This window comes from Grammomys surdaster, unplaced genomic scaffold (genome assembly GCF_004785775.1).
Source record: "Grammomys surdaster isolate TR1022 unplaced genomic scaffold, NIH_TR_1.0 97, whole genome shotgun sequence".
Taxonomy (NCBI): domain Eukaryota; kingdom Metazoa; phylum Chordata; class Mammalia; order Rodentia; family Muridae; genus Grammomys; species Grammomys surdaster.
In genome coordinates this window covers 18,593,001-18,611,866 of record NW_021604576.1, presented here as the reverse complement: position 1 = coordinate 18,611,866, position 18,866 = coordinate 18,593,001, and the positions used below count along the sequence as shown (strand labels likewise).

The window sequence follows — 18,866 nt, the reverse complement described above, 5'->3', positions numbered from 1 at the left end:
CACTGAGTTATCTTCGCAGTAAGCACCCTATGCACTGAGTTATCTTCCCAGCTCCTGTTTTTAAAGTTTTTATTTATTAGTATGTGTGCATGCATGTATGCATGCATGTGAGTGTGTGTGTGTGGTTGTGCATGCCATAGCATGCCTTTAATTCCCTCACTAGGAAGACAGGTGGATCTTCGTGGGTGTAAGGACAGCTAGGGCTATACATAGTGAGACCTTGACTCAGAATAAAAAGAAGGAAGAGGAGGGGGAGGAGGAAGGAGAGGAAGAGGAAGAGGAAGAAGATTAGCTTTAATGAAAACAGAAAATGCATGAAAACAGAAAAGATTTTTATGAGAAAACTGAAATAGATGAAAAAGAAAAAAATAAATAAATGCAGCAAGGTTCAGGAAAGAGGGTAAGAGTTGAGAGACCCCTCCTGGCCTCTCCCCAGGAAGCTGTCCAGAGACCCCTCCCCAAGACATGGTTGGCACAAGGATGGAGGTGGAAGGCTGAGGGTTAGCGGGGAATCCAGTGCTGGCTTCTGCAGCACATGAACTAAAACAGATTTGTGTCGTCTCTGCAGACGGTGAAACTTTGCATGGATTTGATTAAAACTGGGGAATTCTGAGTGGAATATATGTATACCTATCCTTGCATGTTCACACACACTCACACGTACTCAAAGCATATTTTGAGATGGAGTCTTATGTAAGCCAGGCTACTCTTGAACTTGTCCTATACTTGAGGGTGACCTTGAACTGATCATTCCTCCGCTCCTGACTGTTGGGATTTTAGAGCACCATGTTCGGTTTGTGCAGTCCTGGGGATCAGACCCTGGGCTTCCTGTGTGCTCTTGGCAAGCTCTCTTCCAAGTTCTATGCCCATGTCAGAGACTACGTTAATGTGAGTATTCCAGTTTGCCCAGGGTTGTACTTTTGTAAGATGTAAGATTGGGGCCTGCAGGATAGGGGATATATAGACTCTCTGATAGCTTCCAAATAAAAGAACAAATAGATAATGTCATCAAATCTGTCCTCACAACCTAGCAGAAACTGACTCCCGAAGCTGAGGCAGTCAGCTGGAGTCTGCACTTTGGCTTTCTCTCCACAGCTGAGCTTCCTGTGGCTGAACTTCCAGACGTAAACGGCAGCGTTTATATCATGGATAAACAATAGCACCAGCTCTTGGGAATGATTGGCCTTGTAGCTGTGCTCGATTGTACAGTCCGCTTGCACTCGGGCTGTCCTACTGTCATGGTTAGGGGAGTCAGATGTCCTCAGACAAGGACACTTGGAGGGCACTTTAGATAAACACACTTGGGTCTGAAACGGGGTGGAGGTGGGAGAAACCATGTTTCCAGAGCCAGCTTCTCAGTGAGTTCAATCAACACAAGACAATTTCCCAATGTACTGTACCCCACTGAGTACTTAGTGTGTATTACAGAAACAGTGTATTTTACAGTACCCCAAATCATAACCTTTGCCACATAAATTGTAGCCATGAGACATTTAGACATTTAGACATTTGTCTGTAAGACTTGGTTTCTTCCCAAGTAAAATGAAAACTCTTAAAGTATAAACGGGAAACCTGAGTATATACAGGTGACACAAGTACAATCCCAGGACTCAGGAAGTTGATGCAGGAGGATCACAAGTTCAAGATTATCCTGTGATACATATCAAGACCCTTTCTTAACAAACAAAAGGAGAAGGCCGAAAAAATTTAAAGTAAATGAGAATGTATATGAAGTTCTTAGAGTTTTAAGCAAAGTAGTTCCTGTTGCCATTGGCTGCGTGTGTTCATTTCCTTCCCTTAGATTTATTTACCCTTGTGTGGTTTACCTGCCAGGCATAGGGTTTAACCTATCAGGATTCACTGAGTAGCCACTGAATTAGCATAATGCTTTGCTTTTATTATGATTTAGTTAACAAATGTTAGTATCTGTCTGTGACAAGCCGGATGTGTGACAATTTAAAATACTAATTCTTGACTAATTAGCCAGATAACCCAAGAGGAAGTAAGCTGAAACCGAAAAGTGATTTGTTACTACTGTGCTTACCATGAGCACCTCTGCTAGAGAAACTGACCTTCCCAGGCTTGCTCAGGGAGCAGTGGATGACAGGGAACAGCAGGGCTGGGGATGTGGCTCAGTGGGTAGCTCAGTCCCTAGCATCCCTGGAAGCCCTGGGTTCTACCCCCAGCATTGCACAGCCTAAGTATAATGGAACCTGGTATCATTTCAGTGCTTGGAAGAGAGAGGCAGGAAGATCAGAGATTCAAGGTCATCACATACTGAGTTTAAGGCTATCCAGGGCCACATAATACCTTGTCTTTAAAAAAGAGAAAGGAAGAAAGAGACATTGAAAAACCAAGGAACAGTATATGCTGAAGTCCCGTTGTCCAGCATAGCACGGCGGATGTCCAGGGCAGTAGGTGTACAGGATTAGTGGTGCTGTTGGCATGAGATGAGGATAGAGAGGTGACTGGAGGGAAGCATGATTCTGAGCTGTCTGGGAGGTGGTGTCAATAGTTGGCATGTAGCAGAACATGATGATAATGAATCTGATTCTAACTATATTGAGTATACATGAGACATGGAGGTGGAACTATCAGGTGGACATAGGATTATAAGCAAGAGGGTTAGAGGACAACTAAGAATGTATTTTGCATTGCTAATTTGAAGCAATAAATAGAGAAATATCTGAGAATATGGTGTGAGAAGAGGGGGGACTGGCATCAAGTCTCAAGGAACCAGTCTCTCACAGTCCGGAGAGGGGTCTGTAGCCCTGGGACAGAGGAGAGGCCCACAGGGTTCCCAGTGGGGTGCTAGTGGGGTTGGCTTTGTGGCTGGGCAAGGACAGGTCTGGAGATCGCTTTGTTAGAGCAGCTGGGCCAATTCAGAGGTGTGAGCAGCTCTCCCAGAAGCTCACCCTGAGAACCATGATCGAGCACAGGATTCTAGTTACAACTTCACCTTCAGAATATTTAACCAAAATACCTCTTTCTTCCCTTTTGTGTTTCAAGGCTCTACTGATTTTGGAAATGTCAGTTTTGTGGTTCCTGGGATTCATCCATATTTTTACATTGGGACTGATGCCTTGAATCACACCGAGCAGTACACAGAAGCTGCAGGTGAGCGAGCGTGAGCTGTGGGCTCGGGCTGTGGGCGTGAGCTGTGGGTGTAGGGCTCGCTCCCTCCTCCTGCTAAGTGCTGCTCTTGAGCCTGTTCTTCTAGAAAATCGCCTCAGAAAACACTGTATTGTGCTCAGAGGCTGGAGAGGCAGCTTAGATACTGAGAGGTAACCTGGGGAATTGCTAAATGCATTTTAACAGAGAGAGGGATTTTGATTTGTTTTCACCGCTTAGGATCACAAGCAGCTCAGGTGTACACGCTGCGTACAGCCAAAGCTCTGGCAATGACCGCACTGGACGTCATCTTTAAGCCGGAGTTGCTGGAAGGAATCAGAAAGGAGTTTAAATCGAAACTTCAAGAAGAACAGCTTTTAAATACACCAGCATAAAAGGAAAACCTAGGGACTGCTCAGGAAACGTTAAGTTTTGTTTGTTTGTTTGTTTGTTTGTTTTACTTGTAATGTTTTTTCAGTGAAAGAGAGCATGCTTGTTTTTTCAGCGTTTGAAAGTGAGAACAGGATCTAGCGAAGACACTAACTCATGTCTAGATTTAATGGAGTTTGTGATGCTTCTGGCATTGGTGTGTATTACCATCTATTAAGCCAGATGATACCTGATTGTGTAACATTCGGTAATGTTTTGTAAATGTATCTGTTGTATAGTGTTACAAGTCCCACAGGTTTCAGAACTTAACACTCATGAGCTCTGTGGTTCAGAGTAGCAAATGTCTTCTCAGCAGTTTAAAATTGGGACAGGGATTTATTTTAAATCTGACTGTATCTGTCTGGGTCTAAAGAAAAATATTTAATAAACATATGCTTGTGGGACACTCCTAGCATCTCCAGTACAAAGGATTAGCTTTACTTTAACACTGGGGTGGGGGCGGGGAGAGAGAGGGGGGGGGGATGTTCTTTATTTACATATAATTACTCCAACAAGCGGTGTAGGAGCAGTGGGCAATAACAGGAAATGACAGAAAGGCAGGGCTGAGCCTTTCCAGCAGGGTAGGTGTTGTGTGTTATGTTGCAGGAGTTGGCAGAGGAGCACAGGCTGGGGGTGCTCTGTTACAGTGTCCTGCACGGTTTCCACTACCCAGCAGCCTCAGAAGAATCCCAGAGCCCTGTGTTGGCCCAGTAGTAATGTGAACCTGTGGCCTTGGAAAGGAGGCTCTATAGTCCCTATAGAGACTTAGTTAAACTTCCTGTCATTCCTCTGGACTTTCTCTTTAACCTTCTCCGCCCACTCCCTGGTTTGTGTCACCACAGCATTTGTAGAACCACAGGAGAGAGTTGATTTTACAAGAAAGCCGGGATTCAGCTGGGCAGTGGGAGGCAGAGACAGGCGGATTTCTGAGTTTGAGGCCAGCCTGGTCTACAGAGTGAGTTCCAGGACAGCCAGAACTACGGAGAAACCCTGTCTCAAAAAACAAACAAACAAAACAAAACAAAAGCCAGGAAACCTAAAACATTTCAGTGGTTGTCAGTGCAATCACTGTCAATAATACCCTGGTAAGGAGATGGGGAGGGATCACATAAAACAACATTTCTTCATGATTCTGACTTTAGCATGAGTTTCTTGGGTTTCGGTGGGGCTGAGTTTGAGACAAGTTTTCCTTTCTGCCTGCCTCCTCTCACTCTCCCCTAGCTGCTGGGATTACAAGCGTGAGCACGGCACACCTGCCATGTAGTGTGAACTCACTGCACAAGACTAAAATGTAGAAAGCTGGTGAAACCAACTCTCAGGCGTTCGAGGAGGCGTTCTGGAATCAGAAGTGGAAGAACACAGGGAAACTCATTTGGCTTCTGTGGTGGAAACAAGTCACTTTCTCTGAGTGGGACCTGCTGCCGCTTGGAAGGTCACCCGTCTGAGACCCTCCCAGCCTCTGATTCCTATTTGATGTGTAAGTTAGAATGGGAGGCGGGTTGTGTTGGAGGCTAACATCTGAGAACTGTTCTCTGCTGCACCCTGACTGGATATAGGCTGGCGTTTGCTGGCTTTCTTGCTTTTGTGCAGCTAGTATACTAAGAATAGTTTTGCATTTTTAGAGAAAAAAAAAACCAAAAACCAAAACCCACCACTACCACGAAGCATAAAGTATTTACTGTCTGACCCTTCACAGAAAAACAAAACAAAACTCTCAGAACCAGTCAATCAAGCAGTTTCTGATTTCTCAGAAATCAGATCTGATTTCTCAGTTTCTGATTCTTTCACATTTTCTGGGTAAAGCTTCAAGCCCTGTATTGGAAACACTCGCGCGTATAGATGGGGCTTCCTGTCAGAGCGATCTGGACTGTTCTACTCTCTGCTTTGTCCTTCTAGACAGAAGCCTATCTCAGCTCCTCTCACCCTGCCCCACCAGTCCTCAGACTTGCCCCTGTGCACACCACCCTTTCTGTCTTTGCATAACAACACTGAGAACTCGATCCTTCATGACACCCTGTGTGTGGGTAGTCACAACCAAGTTCATCATATTAGATATGAATTTTGTATAAAGAGGGAATATCAATGAAAGCTTCAATCAAAATATAAGACATGTCAGAGATGAGGTTTTTATTGATGGACTTAGTGTCCTAAATAGCAGTTTTATGAGTTCCTCACATCCTAAGGGATAGCTTTTTTGCTGATTGACTTAGTTTTGGTTTTTGCAGGACTGGATATTGAGACCAGGGCTCCAGCACTGAGCTGCATCCCCAGCCCGGGACGGGGCATGGGTTTCATTTGCTAGAATCTCGGGAGCATCCTAGAAGAGTTGTTGTTACTGATGCATCCCAGCCTCTGAGAATCGTCACAGCTGTTGCTCATGTGTGTCCCGTGTTTGTTTGGTTTCTTTTTTTTTTTTTAAGTAAAATTTAGTTTTACTCATGTGTAAACAGTGTCAGTTTTAGGTAGGTAAGGAAGGGAAGGCTCCATTTTATCTCTGTGTGTTTCTTGTTGGAGATTGCTGCTGCTGTTTTACAGTGGGCCTTGCTTGCTGTCTCATCTTCCTGTGGTTTAGAGTTTTGTACCACATACACCACGTCCTTACATACACCTTTTCCTAACTGTCACCTGGGGATGTATTAAGTCAGTGCAGTCTAGACCGAGCAAGCTACACTAATGGCTTAGATGTAGTTACAGCCTGAAGTTTATTTTCCTTTACCAACTTAATTCTAAGGACGCTTGAATGTAGGACCTGTACGGTGTATGTGTTAAAGTTATGTTTCCTTTTTCCTAAATGCCTAAGACCGGTAGTGTTTCAGATTTTAGATTAAAAAATGTTTTGAAATATTTGCATACATATTATGTAATCTATATTTTATACATACATACATACATACATACATACATACATACATACATACAGGGAGGGGGAAGAAAGAGATGAAACCCAAATAGAGCTATAAAATTCCTTGGTGTTTCACATGCGTCTGCCTTGTGCACACAGCTTGAAGGACATTTGCTCTGTGTTTGAGCGTGTCTGAGAGCTGACTGACCTGCACACAGGAGGCCGGTTGTGCAGTTCTCACCTGGGTCGTGCCACTCACGGTTGGAATTCTGGGTTTCAGGTTGGGTGTGTTCGACCTGGACTGTTAACTAGTGAGTTGCTGTGTGTTTTATAACTGTAGGTAATATTTAGCTTGCCTCAAATATTTTAAGCTGATTTTTAGTTTTAACAAATACTCCTTATTGGATGAACTACACAGGAAAACTTTCTTCTGTTTTTTTTTTAACCATGTCTCTTTGTGACATAAACATCGGGGTATTTAGGGTAAAGTAGACACTGCATGTTTTTTATGAGGATGTCGAGTGATACAGTTCCATTGTCACTGCTGTTTTTAAACTGTACAGTCTCAACGTTTGAGTGAGTAAACATTTGCAGAACACTGGGGAGAAGTAAAGGCCCTGTGCTCTGTGCTACCTCCTCCCAGGATGATGTAGTTCAGGATGTAGCTCATATGGACCACACCGAGGTGGAGGGGGCACCTGGAAACTGCCTTGGGAGTTTTTGAGGAGGGGCTTCCAAAATATTTTAAAACACATGAATCACTTCAGTCTGTTTAAACAAACAAAAAAATTGATATCAGGTCCCTTTTAGAAGAATAATTGTCTCACTTTATAATATTTTTTAAAGAAAGAAAAACATTTCTGATGGTTTTTGTGTTCTGTGATTTCTAACTCTTTACCTGAAGCAATCTTCTGAAGCATGTCCCACACCATCAGAGTAACTTGATGGTGACTATCATCTTTGTACCCGTTAGCAGTCTCCAGTCATCTGTGAGAGGGGATAAACTACTTTGCTACTACTTTAGGCCGCTTGTGGTCTAGAGACACAGCTGAGGATGGGGTGTTCGGGTATGTGAGAGGTTAGTATTTTCAAAAGCAATCTCTGATATTGTGACTATAATTATTTTGTAGTGTTTTAATAGATGCATATTAAAATTTGTAGAAAAATATAAAATGTCTGTGTGTTTATCTAATAGCAGTTATTTTTAATTACATATATATCGAAATAGTGATTTCATAAAATAAAGCATAACCACCCAAATACAAGGATACATACTGTTTTCTTACTCACGGGGATTGTAGAGTTGGATCCTTTCCTTCCTGTGTAAATGTTCTGTTTACATAATATGAATTTTAAGACTAAATCTTTTGTTTAAAAATAAATGTTTAGACTGGACATAGTAATGCATACCTTTAATCCCAACAGAAGCAAGTAGATCTCTGTGAGTTCGAGGCCAGCCTGGTCTACTTAGTGAGTTTCAAGATAGAGAGCTACAAAGTGAGATCCTATCCCAAGAAAACAAAAACAAAACAATAAATTAAACCAAAGTTGAAATGAATGTTTTATTTCTCTCAGGAACTGAAAACTGGACGCCTCTGTGGTAAGAGTCAACCACATAGTGACAGCCTCACACTTGACTTTCGTTGTATAGACAGCTCCATCTTCACTGGACAATAGTTCAGAACAGATTACTGTTCTTACCAACACTTAACGATCTCATATGAGAAAAACAAGTATCCACAGGCCTTTGTGTGACTTACTTATAAAATAGAGCTGTCTTAGGGTTTCTGCTGTGATAGACATCGTGAGCAGAGCAACTTGTGGAGGAAAGGGTTGTTGGATAATGTTGGCTTTGTCATGGAATATCTTATTTTCTCCATCTGTAATGATTGAAGGTTTTGCTGGGTATATTAATTTGGGTGTCTGTGGTCTCTTAGAGCCTGCAGAACATCTGTCTGGGTCCTTCTGGCTTTTAGAGTCTCCATTGAGAAGTCAGGTGTAATTCTAATAGGTCTGTCTTTCTATGTTTCTTGGTCTTTTTTCCTTGCAGCTTTTAATGTATTGTCTTTGTTCTATATGTTTAGTGTTATTATGTGTTCAGGAGGGGGTTTTCTTTTCTGGTCCAATCTATTCGGTGTTCTGTGTTGTGCTTCTTGTACCTTTATAGAAGTCTTCTTTAGGTTTGGAAAGTTTACTTCTATGATTTGGACACCTGAGGTTTGATAAAGAAGTCAGAAATACACACTGCAAAAAAAGGAAATCTTCAACAAATGGTACTGGTCTGATTCTCCACATAGAAGAATTAAAATTTATCACCTTGAACAAAATTCAACTCCAAACGGATCAAAAACTTGTATGTAGTTATTAGGCATTAAATAAATAATAAGCAACCTACAATCCCTACACCCACAGAGGTTAAGCATAAAGGAAGGGACTGAGGGACACATAGATCTCCCTGGGAAAGGGAAATAAAATGCATTGTATGGGTGGGCTGGAGGATAGGAGTGAGAAAGGGAGGCTCGGGAGGGGAGGAGAGGGAAGGGGAGAGACAGCTGGGATTGAGGGTCATTTGAGGGCTGTTATGGAAACCTAGTGCAGTGGAAACTTACTAAAAAAAATATGAAAGCCATCTTACTGGGGTCTCCTAACAATGGGGAAGACAGTCCTGACTGGCCATCTCTTGCCTTCAAATGAGGCTTCCAATACCAGGACTGGGTTGCATTCAATTGATTTGTTGGCCAAGGAGGATCCATGGAAATCCTGAGACAATGCAAGCTGTTGCCAAGACAATGGGCTGTTCTCTGCACACTGACAGTGGCATTGGGTGGGGCTCATTGCTGAGGACAGCACCCATACAACTCATTCAACATGGAGAAGTTGAGCTGGGGCCTAAATGGAGCCCTCACCCCCTACGTTGTAGTGTCTATGATGAGAGAAGGTACTCTGTAGGCTACCGAAAGAGAAACATGGACACCAATCCAGCCACAAAGCCTTTGTCCTCCAATCTGTCCTGCCTGCAAGATATGCTAAGGTCAATGGTGGCACTGAACTCCTGGGAGAAATCAACCAACGGCTAATTTGAGTTAAAGCCCACTTCACAAAAAGGACCTCATACCTGACACTATGTGGGTAACCAAGAACTAGAGGCTAGAGAGCCCAGAGATCTAGGATAAAACCCAACACTGCTGGTCTAAAAAAATAAAAAAATAAATAAAATAAAATAAAATAAAATAAAATAAAATGACTCCTAATGACATCCTGCTATTCTCATAGATCAGGGCCTTGCTCAGCCATCATCAGAGAAGCTTCCTCCTGCAGTAGATGGGAACAAATACAGAAACCCACAGCCAGACAACGTGTAGAGAGAGACTTTGGAATACACCTCTCTAAGTGGGATATCTCCTTCCAATCCCTCCCCTCAGAGCTCAGGGAATCCACAGAAGAGACAGAAAGTGTATAAGAGCCAGAGGAGACGGAGGACACAAGGCACATAAGCAAGGCACATACAAGCTCACAGAGACTGAAGCAGCAGGCACAGGGCTCACATGCGTCTGCACCAGGTCCTCTGTGTATATATAATACTTAGCTTTTGTGGTTTAAAACTCGCGTGGGGTGCAGGGCGGGCGCAGGGCCCTGCGAGCCGCGGTTGTGGCTGAGGCAGTCTTCAGAGCCTCAGCTCAGGCCTCCCGCGCGTGGCAGTCCCAGCTGATGGTTCGATCTCACCCGCGCCGCCAGGGCTTGGGATACCCGCATGCTACAGGCGGGGTCCCGGGAGCAGTGGCGCAGGAGGGGAGGGAGTCCCTGGAGCAGGGATGGGGCAGCCCACAAGGGGCTCGGGTGTATGGATGGTCGCTGCTAGGGAGAGAGCCCCGCTGACCGCTGGAGCAGGGAGTGCAGGGAAGGCTTTCCTGGGCGGGAGTTTCCCACTTACACAAATGAGTCCAGAGTCCCAGGAGACACGTGGAATTGAAGACATGGAGATTTTATTGACCATGATAGTTGTATCTTGATGTGAATGCTCTCCCACAAAATACCAGGAGGGGCTTCCTTATATTGGAAAGAGGAGGGGCTTGGGAGATGAAAATTTAGATATCTACGCCCTGGCCTCTAGGTAATTCATTAATATGTAAATCTTGAGGCAGAGACCTGTTAGCCACGCCTTCTACCTGTGCCTTATGTGACTCTCTATATGGGTGAAATGGAGAGAGTGCCTGTTAGGTCTCTGGGTTCTGGGGGCGTGGCCAAACACCCCAGGATTTCTACAGCCCCACAAGCTTTCCGCTTAGTATGCTGATGGGGTTTCTGGGTGTGTGGACAAGTGGGTCTTTGATTCTTGTGCCTGCTCTTGGGGATCTTTTCCTTCTGTTGAGATGCCTTGTCCAGCCTTGATGTGATGGTGTTTATTTTATCTTACTATATTTTATTTTGTTATGTTTGGTTGTTATCTCTTAGAACCCTGTTCTTTTCTAATGAGAGACAGAAAGGGAGTGGATCTGGAGAGAAGGGGACGTGAATGGAGAGGGGAACTGGGAGGAGTGGAGGAAGAGGAAACTGTAATCAGGATATATTGTTCAAGAAACGAATGAATCTATTTTCAATAAAAGGGAATAAAGAGCTTGGAGGGATGGAGAGATGGCACAGTAGGTAATAGATTGCTGCAAGTGTGAGGTCCTGAGTTTAGATTCCCAGAATCCAGAGACAAGCTGGATATGACAGAGCTTCATGTAACCCCAGTGCTGGGCCCAGAGACAGGAGAATTCCAGCCCCTCCCTAGCCAGCCAGTTTAGCAAAAAAGCAACCTTGAAGTTCAGTGAGAGAGTATCTCCAAAACACAAAGTGGGAAGTGATTGGGGTAAGACATCCTGGTGTTAATGTCTGGCCTCTGCACTCTGACATAGAAAAACACACACACATGCATGCACACACACAGTTTGAATGGATTCTTATTATTATCAAATGGAGCTGGGCCTCCATACCTATAGGTTCTGCATCCATGGATTCAAGTAACTATGAATCAAAATTTATCAGTAATAACACACATTCATATTGAACAGATGCAGGCATTTTTTCATGTGTGTGAGCATGTGTATATAGCGTGTGCATATGTGTTTGGTGGCTTCACATGCTTACATGTGCACTCATAAAGACCAGAAGAGAATATCAGGTGTCTGGCTCCACTACTGTCCACCTTTTTCAGAAAGAGTCGGGGTCTCTTTCTGAATCTAGAGCTACACTAGTGGCCAGCAAGCCCTGGAAGTCCTCCTGTCACCACTCTGCCCCCTACATACACACACTCACACATGCTCACACGTGCACATACACACACTCATACACATATACACCTACACGCATGTGCACATATTCACACACATATACACATGCACACATGCTCACACACGCACACACGCACCCCCACACATGCACACACACTCATACAAACATCTACACACATGTGCACACACACATATACTCACACACATGCACACACACCACAGCACTAGTGTTGCAAACGTGCACATGGGCACACACAGCTTTCTAGGTGAGCGCTGCTGATTTCAACCCATTTTTTCAAACTTGAGCAGCAGTGTTCTTACCCATGAAACCATCTCTCCAGTCCCCAGATTTTTTTTTCTTTTCTTTCCCTAAATAATATAACTGTTTATATAGTATTAGATGTTCTCTGATGCAAGTAGATTTCCATGGGCATATATTGTGGAAATGTACATGATGTATGACATCATGTTGTATGACACTGTTCCTGTATATATGTGAACAAGCATGTACCCACTCCAGATAGAAAATCAATGACAGATACCACCAATGTCCAACATGGTGAACCAATGAGCTTTATTGGAGTTATTTAGATGTGTAGAAATGACTCAAAGACAGCTGCATTTCCAAAGCCCGCCCCATCATGAGTGACAGCTCCCAGTAGTTGGAAATCTGGAGCTCACTGCATGACTTGCAGGCAGCTAGATGAGTTGTAAACGGTCCCTTCTAGGCAGCTTGGCTGGTCTTTTCCTCTTCCAGATTACTTGGATTACCTAAAAGTGATTCTCAGCAGTTCTTATTACTTATCTATACTTGGTGGAGGGTAATAGCTTATCAGTTTCAGGGACTTCCTGAAACTTTTGAGTTATTTGCTTCCGAGCTTAACCTAAAAGGGTTTCTTCCCTGTGGGATGGATGGCATCACCTTCTTTAAGCACATCCTAAGTCCTAAGGAGCTTCTCACCAAGATGAAGAATTGCAACTTGGAGGAGATTGCTAACGAGCAAATGGTTTTTGATACAAGGCTTTTAAAAAAGTAACTAAGGTTAAATGAGCCTATGGATGTGGGCCCTGATACAATGTAACTAGGGGAAAAGGATCTAGACAGAGGTTGCTACAGAGGAAAGAAGGCAAGGATAATGCAAGAAGGTGGCTATTGGAAAGTTAGGAAGAGAGGCTTCTAGGGGAAACCACATCTGCCAGCACCTTGACCTTGGACATCAGTCTCTAGAACTGTGAGAAAATAAATCTCTGTTGATTAAGCCATCCAGTCTGTGGTCTTCAATATAACAGGTTAGCAGGCTAGTAGAGCATTTTACACACTGGCTCAAATAGTGGAGTATCCAAAACAGTACATAGGGGTTTAGTCACATGCTCTGAAACCCTTGACTGCTCAGTGGCCCTAAGTGGTGAGGAAGAAGACAGTGGCAAAGATGTTGACTTTAATGGTAATTATTTTATAAAATAAAAATGAAAAATCAACCTTTTTAAACCTCACCTAGCCCAGGCTTGCCTCCAACCTGCTATAAAGCTACGACTGGCTTTGAATTCCAGACCCACCTGCTTCTACTTCCCAAGTGCATGGCAAGCCATGCTTGGCAAAACAAATAGTCATTTTGAAAATCCATGTTAATTAGTTACTTATTTTATCCCTCTAAGTCTATTACTTGAGTTCACTAAAAGCTTTTGATGACCTTTTATTGGGGAAAATGAGAGACTGTCTTCTTAGTAGGAATTTGCGAATAGTTCTTTTTTAAAAAGATCAGAATAAAGAATAGCCTTGTATATGATATTATTTAGTATTGATCCATCAAGTTAACTTTGAAATGATGGGGGGTATAAGGACATATATGAAGGAAGGTTTCTTAGACCACCTCCATATTTATTAACAATATGTTCCACAATATTAAATTATCATGTATGTTTCTCCTGGGATTCTTTCACTAAACTCTGAACACAACCACAACTAAATGGGCTATGACTTAGCTAAGATGGCTTAGTGGCTGCTGGGATGTGGTAGATGCCGAAGAGATAGATGTCTCTCTGAGTGAAAGACATGGCCCTTAGAAAATGTCATACTGTTAAATACTCTCTGGGCAAGTTTGGCTGGGGTTGCTATATATCTTCTAGATAAATAATATGAAGGCTTCTATTTTAAAACAATACATCAAATTACAACCCATGGCTGACATCAGTTGCTACTGGGCTGCCTTATCTGGTCTATGGAATTCCCAGTCTAGAAGATACTTGCTTTCTAGTTTCCAGAGAGCACTGTACTCACTGAATGGAAATGAAGATGTCTGTCTGTTTCTTTTGCTTTTTAATGTTATTTTCTCTTAACAAATAGTTTGCTTCTCATTCTCAAATTAGAAACAGCCTCAAGTTTTCTTGAAATGCTGATTATGCAGAAGAAATTAATACCTCTTTAAGCTCCTCAGTCAGTGATGATATCACGCTACCTAGAAAAGACTTTATTTTGAAGAAAGCACCTGCTCCATGGTAGAGAGGCAGGAAAGTGACTAGGTGGGGAAAGGACCACGGTTCTCTAGCTTAGTCACCTCCACAAAATAGACAATGATACATGCATCTCTATCTTCAAAGTTTCTCTACTAAGGAAATTTCAGCAATCTAAAGAGCATTTCTTATTGGGAGAGAAACATACAGCTTGTAAAAAATGAGATCCTATGAGCACCACTGCCTTTCATTAAGTCTGGGGGATGCAGAGCAGGTGCAGAGACAGACTGAAGCATGGCCTTTCATCAGAAGGGGTTTATGTGCCTGTGGGATCAATGCAAATGAGTTTTATTTAAGTACTTCCCAAATCTACCTAGTCTAAAGAACACAGTCCATTGATGGAAAACCCCCTCAATGTGAACAGCATCCAGGGCTCCTGAGTTGCAGCATGTCCATATATATGTGCTCTTTCTGGATCTGGGAGCAGCTAATATCAGCTACTATCATGGCAACTTCCTGTAACACCTACTATAATGCTGTATAGACAACTGATACCTAGTAAGTGCAAAAAAGGTGTCGTGTCAGTACAGCTTTGGATAGCTCAACAGGGGACAGTGAAAACCCAGGTGGGTGCCGGAATGGCTTTAAACCCTACTCTTCATTTCACAGTAACTTCTGTAGTGCACGCTGAGATGTACACAATTACAGGCATCTAAGAGAAAATTGACCAGTATATCAGATTGAATAAAATGTAAGCGGCTGGAAAAATGATCCTGGAGTATTTATCAATGGCGTGGGTGTTGATCCTCATGCTCACGTAGCTGCCTCTCTGGCTCTTCCTCTGCGGAGAGCCCCTCTCGGAGGCCAGGGTCAGCTGCACCATCATCCGGTCGGGTTTCTCTCCGTTCTCAGGCATGTAGCCGCCCAGGTCGTTCACCTCTCCGTCACTGTAGCTGCTGTCCAGCATTACCGCTCGAGGCTGGGGCAGCCCACAGGTGCAGGAGATCTGTGAACACACAGGGTTATGTGAGGTGAGGACCGGCACTCAGAAGCCTGCAAAAGCCCTGCGCATGAAGGCTGTTGCCCACTAGCCTCTTGAGTGGCTGGATTACATGTTGTTGACATCACACCAGGCACCAAACCTTTGATAAAAATGTTTAAGAGATGACGTTATTCAGTGTTGGTCATGAGGATGGGGATTGCGAGACAGCATGGTGGGAATAGTAGATGGTAAGGCATTGCTGAAAGAGAGAGGTTCTGTGGTGGTTTGAATATGCTTGGCCCAGGGAATGGCATTATTTGGAGGTGTGACCTTGTTGGAGTAGGTGTGGCCTTGTTGGGAGAAGTGTGTCACTGTGGGTGTGGGCTTTAAGATGTTCATCCTAGCTGCATGGAAGCCAGTCTTCTCCTGGCAGCCTCCAGATGAAGATGTAGAATTCTCAGCTCCGCCTGCACCATGTCTGCCTGGATGATAATGGACTGAACCTCTGAGCCTGTAAGCCAGCTCCAGTTAAATGTCGTCCTTATAAGAGTTGCCTTGGTCATGGTATCTATTCACAGCAGTAAAACCCTCACTAAGGTTCTAAGTCGCAGTCTGGGAGAAAGGAAGGGAGGGAGGAAAGATAACCTAAGAAATGATGGGAGCTATGAAGAGAAACTTCCCAGCACAGGTTATGGTTGCCTCTGGAGTAGTCTCTTAGACCTCCTCCATATTTGTCAATAATATTTTCTGCAAATGTTAAATTATCATTTAGTTTCCATCTGGGATTCCCTCCCTAAACTAGTGGTTCTCACCCTTCCTAAGGCTGTGACCCTTTAATACAGTTCCTCATGTTGTGTCGACTGCCAACCATAAACTTATTTTCATTCTACTTCGTAACTGTAATTTCGCTACCCTTATGAAGTGTAATGTAAGTATCTGTGTTTTTCGATGGTCTTGGGCAAGCATTCTAAACAGAAGCACAGTTAAATGAACTATGTCTTAATTTGATTTAGTGACTGTTGGGATGCAGATATTGAATGAATTTCTTCATTGAATGAAAGATGTTAGGGGGCTGGTAAGGTAGCTCAGAGGTTAGGAGCATGGTTGCTCTTCCAGAGGACTGTGGTTCAATTCCCAGCATTCACATGGCAACACGCAACTGTCTGTAATGCCAGTTGCAGGGGACCCGACACTCTCACACAGACATACATGCAGGCAAAACATCAATGCACATAAAAAAAAAATTTAAAGGAAAAAAAGATGTAAATGTCAAATACCAAAGCATACATCATTCCATTTGCTCATGACCATGTCTGGAAGTAGGCAGAGGAGTGGGTATCACAGCCATGCTTTACAGGGAGTGCTGAACCTGCCCACAGATCCAAAGCTAGCCTAACATATGTCATAGTAAAGCCACCTTCTCTCGAAGCTTCCGTTCCTTCCGCTCCTGCACTGTGGTCAGGTAGTTGACAGCTGCATACTCCAGCACTGAGAGGAACACGAACACAAAGCTGACCCAGAGGTAGATGTCCACGGCTTTGATGTAGGACACTCGGGGCATGGAGGCGTTGACGCCCGTGATGATGGTAGACATGGTGAGCACCGTGGTGATGCCTGCCATAAACAGTGAGAAATAAGCCATGTGCTTGCCTTCACCAGATACCGTAGGCCTCATCCCTCCGTGGCCCTGCCTCTTATTCTCTCTTGGCCTAGACATTTAGCATCTGCTCCCTTCTTGTGAACATCTTCCTGTCTCTCAAGACCTGGCTATCACAAATCTCTTCTACGTCTTTTCCACTCATCTCCACTTCCTCCTCTGTACACCTGGCATATTCATTACAGCATCAAATCACATCCTTTCTTCAGAAAGCTCCAGACATTTTAGCATGCAGCTACTTTTTTCCATTGTTTCAAGAAAGGAGATATAGATATAAACAATCAGGTGGTGAAGCATGGAGTTTCTCTCAACACTGTGTCCTTTGTGTCATAAAATTCCTATAATCCTGAGCCTGTCCCTTCAGCTGACAGCCACCCCATGCTGGATCGGTGTGCTCGCCCGGAAGAAAGACCTTGAGTATCCTGACATCAGTTCTACCAGGATCATTTTATTTATAGAAGACAGATTTGAATATGAAAGCACACATGTATTTAGCCCAGTACTTGTTGGAGTGTGACAGCTAACTGCTAGAGAACAGGGCATCTGTCTGTGGGAAATAGCCCAGGATTTCAAATTAAGCTCAGAACATTTGTTTGGAAAACATCAAATCATGGAGGATTAGGGTCATCCTCAGGGCCAACTCAGAACCATTTCCTTGAAGCCTGGTGGGCCTCCCTATCACTTGCAGCCTGAGCTGTCTCAGCAGTAGTGAGGCTGTGAGCTCAGTCCTTGGGGTGAGGAGAGGTGATGGGAAGTGAGGGACATATTGAAAATGCAGGTCCTGGCTGGGCAGCGTGGCGCACACCTTTGATCCCAGCCCTCGGGAGGCAGAGGCAGGCAGATCTCTGAGTTTGAAGCCAGCTGGTCCACAGAGTGAGTTTCAGAACATCCAGAGATACACAGGAAAACCTTATCTTAAAATAAACAGTCCCCCAACCCCCCTGCAGGTCCTTACCCAGGAAATCTGTCTTACTCAGTGTTCATTTTTTAATAACCCCCCTCAAGGATTGTTAAAGGTCCCTTGGGCCACCCTTTGAGCAACACTATTACAGAATACATTATACAGACCAGCATGGAAATCACCCAAAGACTGGGAAACCTCAGGACAGGGCTTTTAGAAGACTACAGGTGAGCTATTTGGACAGATTTCCATGTGGCACTTAGATTGGGGATACTACTCAAATCAGTACTTTGAAGTAGTTCCAAGCTATGCTGTGAAGAGGAGAAGGATGAAGGGAATGGCCAGTATTTCCAAACACCTGTAATAAATACTTAAGCTAGTCCTTACCTAAGGGGACTCTGGCAGGCACAGCTCTGCGGTCAATCCAGAAGGACACCCAGGACAGCATGACCATGAGGGTGGCAGGGAAGTAGGTTTGGAGCAGGAAGAAGAAGATGTGACGGCGCAGAGTGAAGTTGATGTACAGACGGTTGTACCAGCCTGGGGACACAGGGAGAAGTGAGAAGATGCAACATAGTGGCTTGCCTCCTTCAGAAAACAAGTTTTATTTAGAGAACCATAAACATTGCCTAAGACCCCACCCCCCGCCCCACTGGAACCATACCACTAGAGGGGGAATAGGAAACAAACAGTGGAGGTGTCATGTGGTGACCCTCACCATTTGTGTGAACCCACAACTAGAAATTTTTGTCCCCTTCATAAACACAAAGGGAACCCCTGAGAAAGTCACTTAAAGTCTGGTTTCTCAAAATATGGCTGGGGGCCCATCAGCCTTATGGTTACAAGTTTCTTAGAAGTTCAGATATAGCTCATGGGTAGAGTCCTTAACAGCAGGCATAAGACCCTGAGGTTGATCCTCTCCCCCTTTCTCCCTCTTCCCCCTCCCTTCTCTTTCTCCAGACTCCTAAGCCATAGCCCAGACCCACTGGAGCAGAATCTTTCTTGAACTGCAGCCCCATAAGCACTAATAACCCCCTTTATTTCTCTGCTTTTTAAATTTTTCTCTTTTTAAGAAAGGGTTTTAGGTTGCTCTGACCAGCCTCAAACATTATGTAGCTGAGAATGGCCTTGAACTCCTGATCCTCCTGCCTCTATCTTGCAAGAGCTGGGATGATGAATAGCCCCATGCCTGGCTCCCAAACTGGATTTCTACATGGGAA

General features: G+C 44.0%; 2 protein-coding genes and 1 long non-coding RNA gene across 5 annotated transcripts in view; 2 read left to right on the top strand and 1 right to left on the bottom strand.

The window, feature by feature from the left end:
- Window positions 1–3,981, top strand: part of Pm20d2 (peptidase M20 domain containing 2) — a 16,375-nt gene extending 12,394 nt beyond the window's left edge. Inside the window, exons 6-7 of the mRNA XM_028780840.1 lie at window positions 3,010–3,117; window positions 3,352–3,981. Coding sequence (XP_028636673.1) covers window positions 3,010–3,117; window positions 3,352–3,506 — 263 coding nt within the window. The 3' untranslated portion in view covers window positions 3,507–3,981. The remainder of the gene's footprint in view (window positions 1–3,009; window positions 3,118–3,351) is intronic.
- A 74-nt stretch (window positions 3,982–4,055) lies between these two features.
- Window positions 4,056–7,550, top strand: LOC114632091. Its single transcript, XR_003713037.1, has 2 exons — window positions 4,056–5,017; window positions 5,766–7,550. It is a non-coding gene; the product is annotated as an uncharacterized LOC114632091 (long non-coding RNA).
- A 6,563-nt stretch (window positions 7,551–14,113) lies between these two features.
- LOC114632335 (gamma-aminobutyric acid receptor subunit rho-1) overlaps window positions 14,114–18,866 on the bottom strand; it is a 32,782-nt gene continuing 28,029 nt past the window's right edge. For 2 of the 3 annotated variants that reach the window (XM_028780880.1, XM_028780887.1), the window contains 3 exons: window positions 18,034–18,186; window positions 16,506–16,702; window positions 14,819–15,112 (listed from right to left, as the gene is read on the bottom strand). In XM_028780880.1, coding sequence (XP_028636713.1) covers window positions 14,819–15,112; window positions 16,506–16,702; window positions 18,034–18,186 — 644 coding nt within the window. Of the gene's footprint in view, window positions 15,113–16,505; window positions 16,703–18,033; window positions 18,187–18,866 lie in introns of all 3 variants that reach the window. The other variant, XM_028780874.1, reaches the window with a different exon arrangement.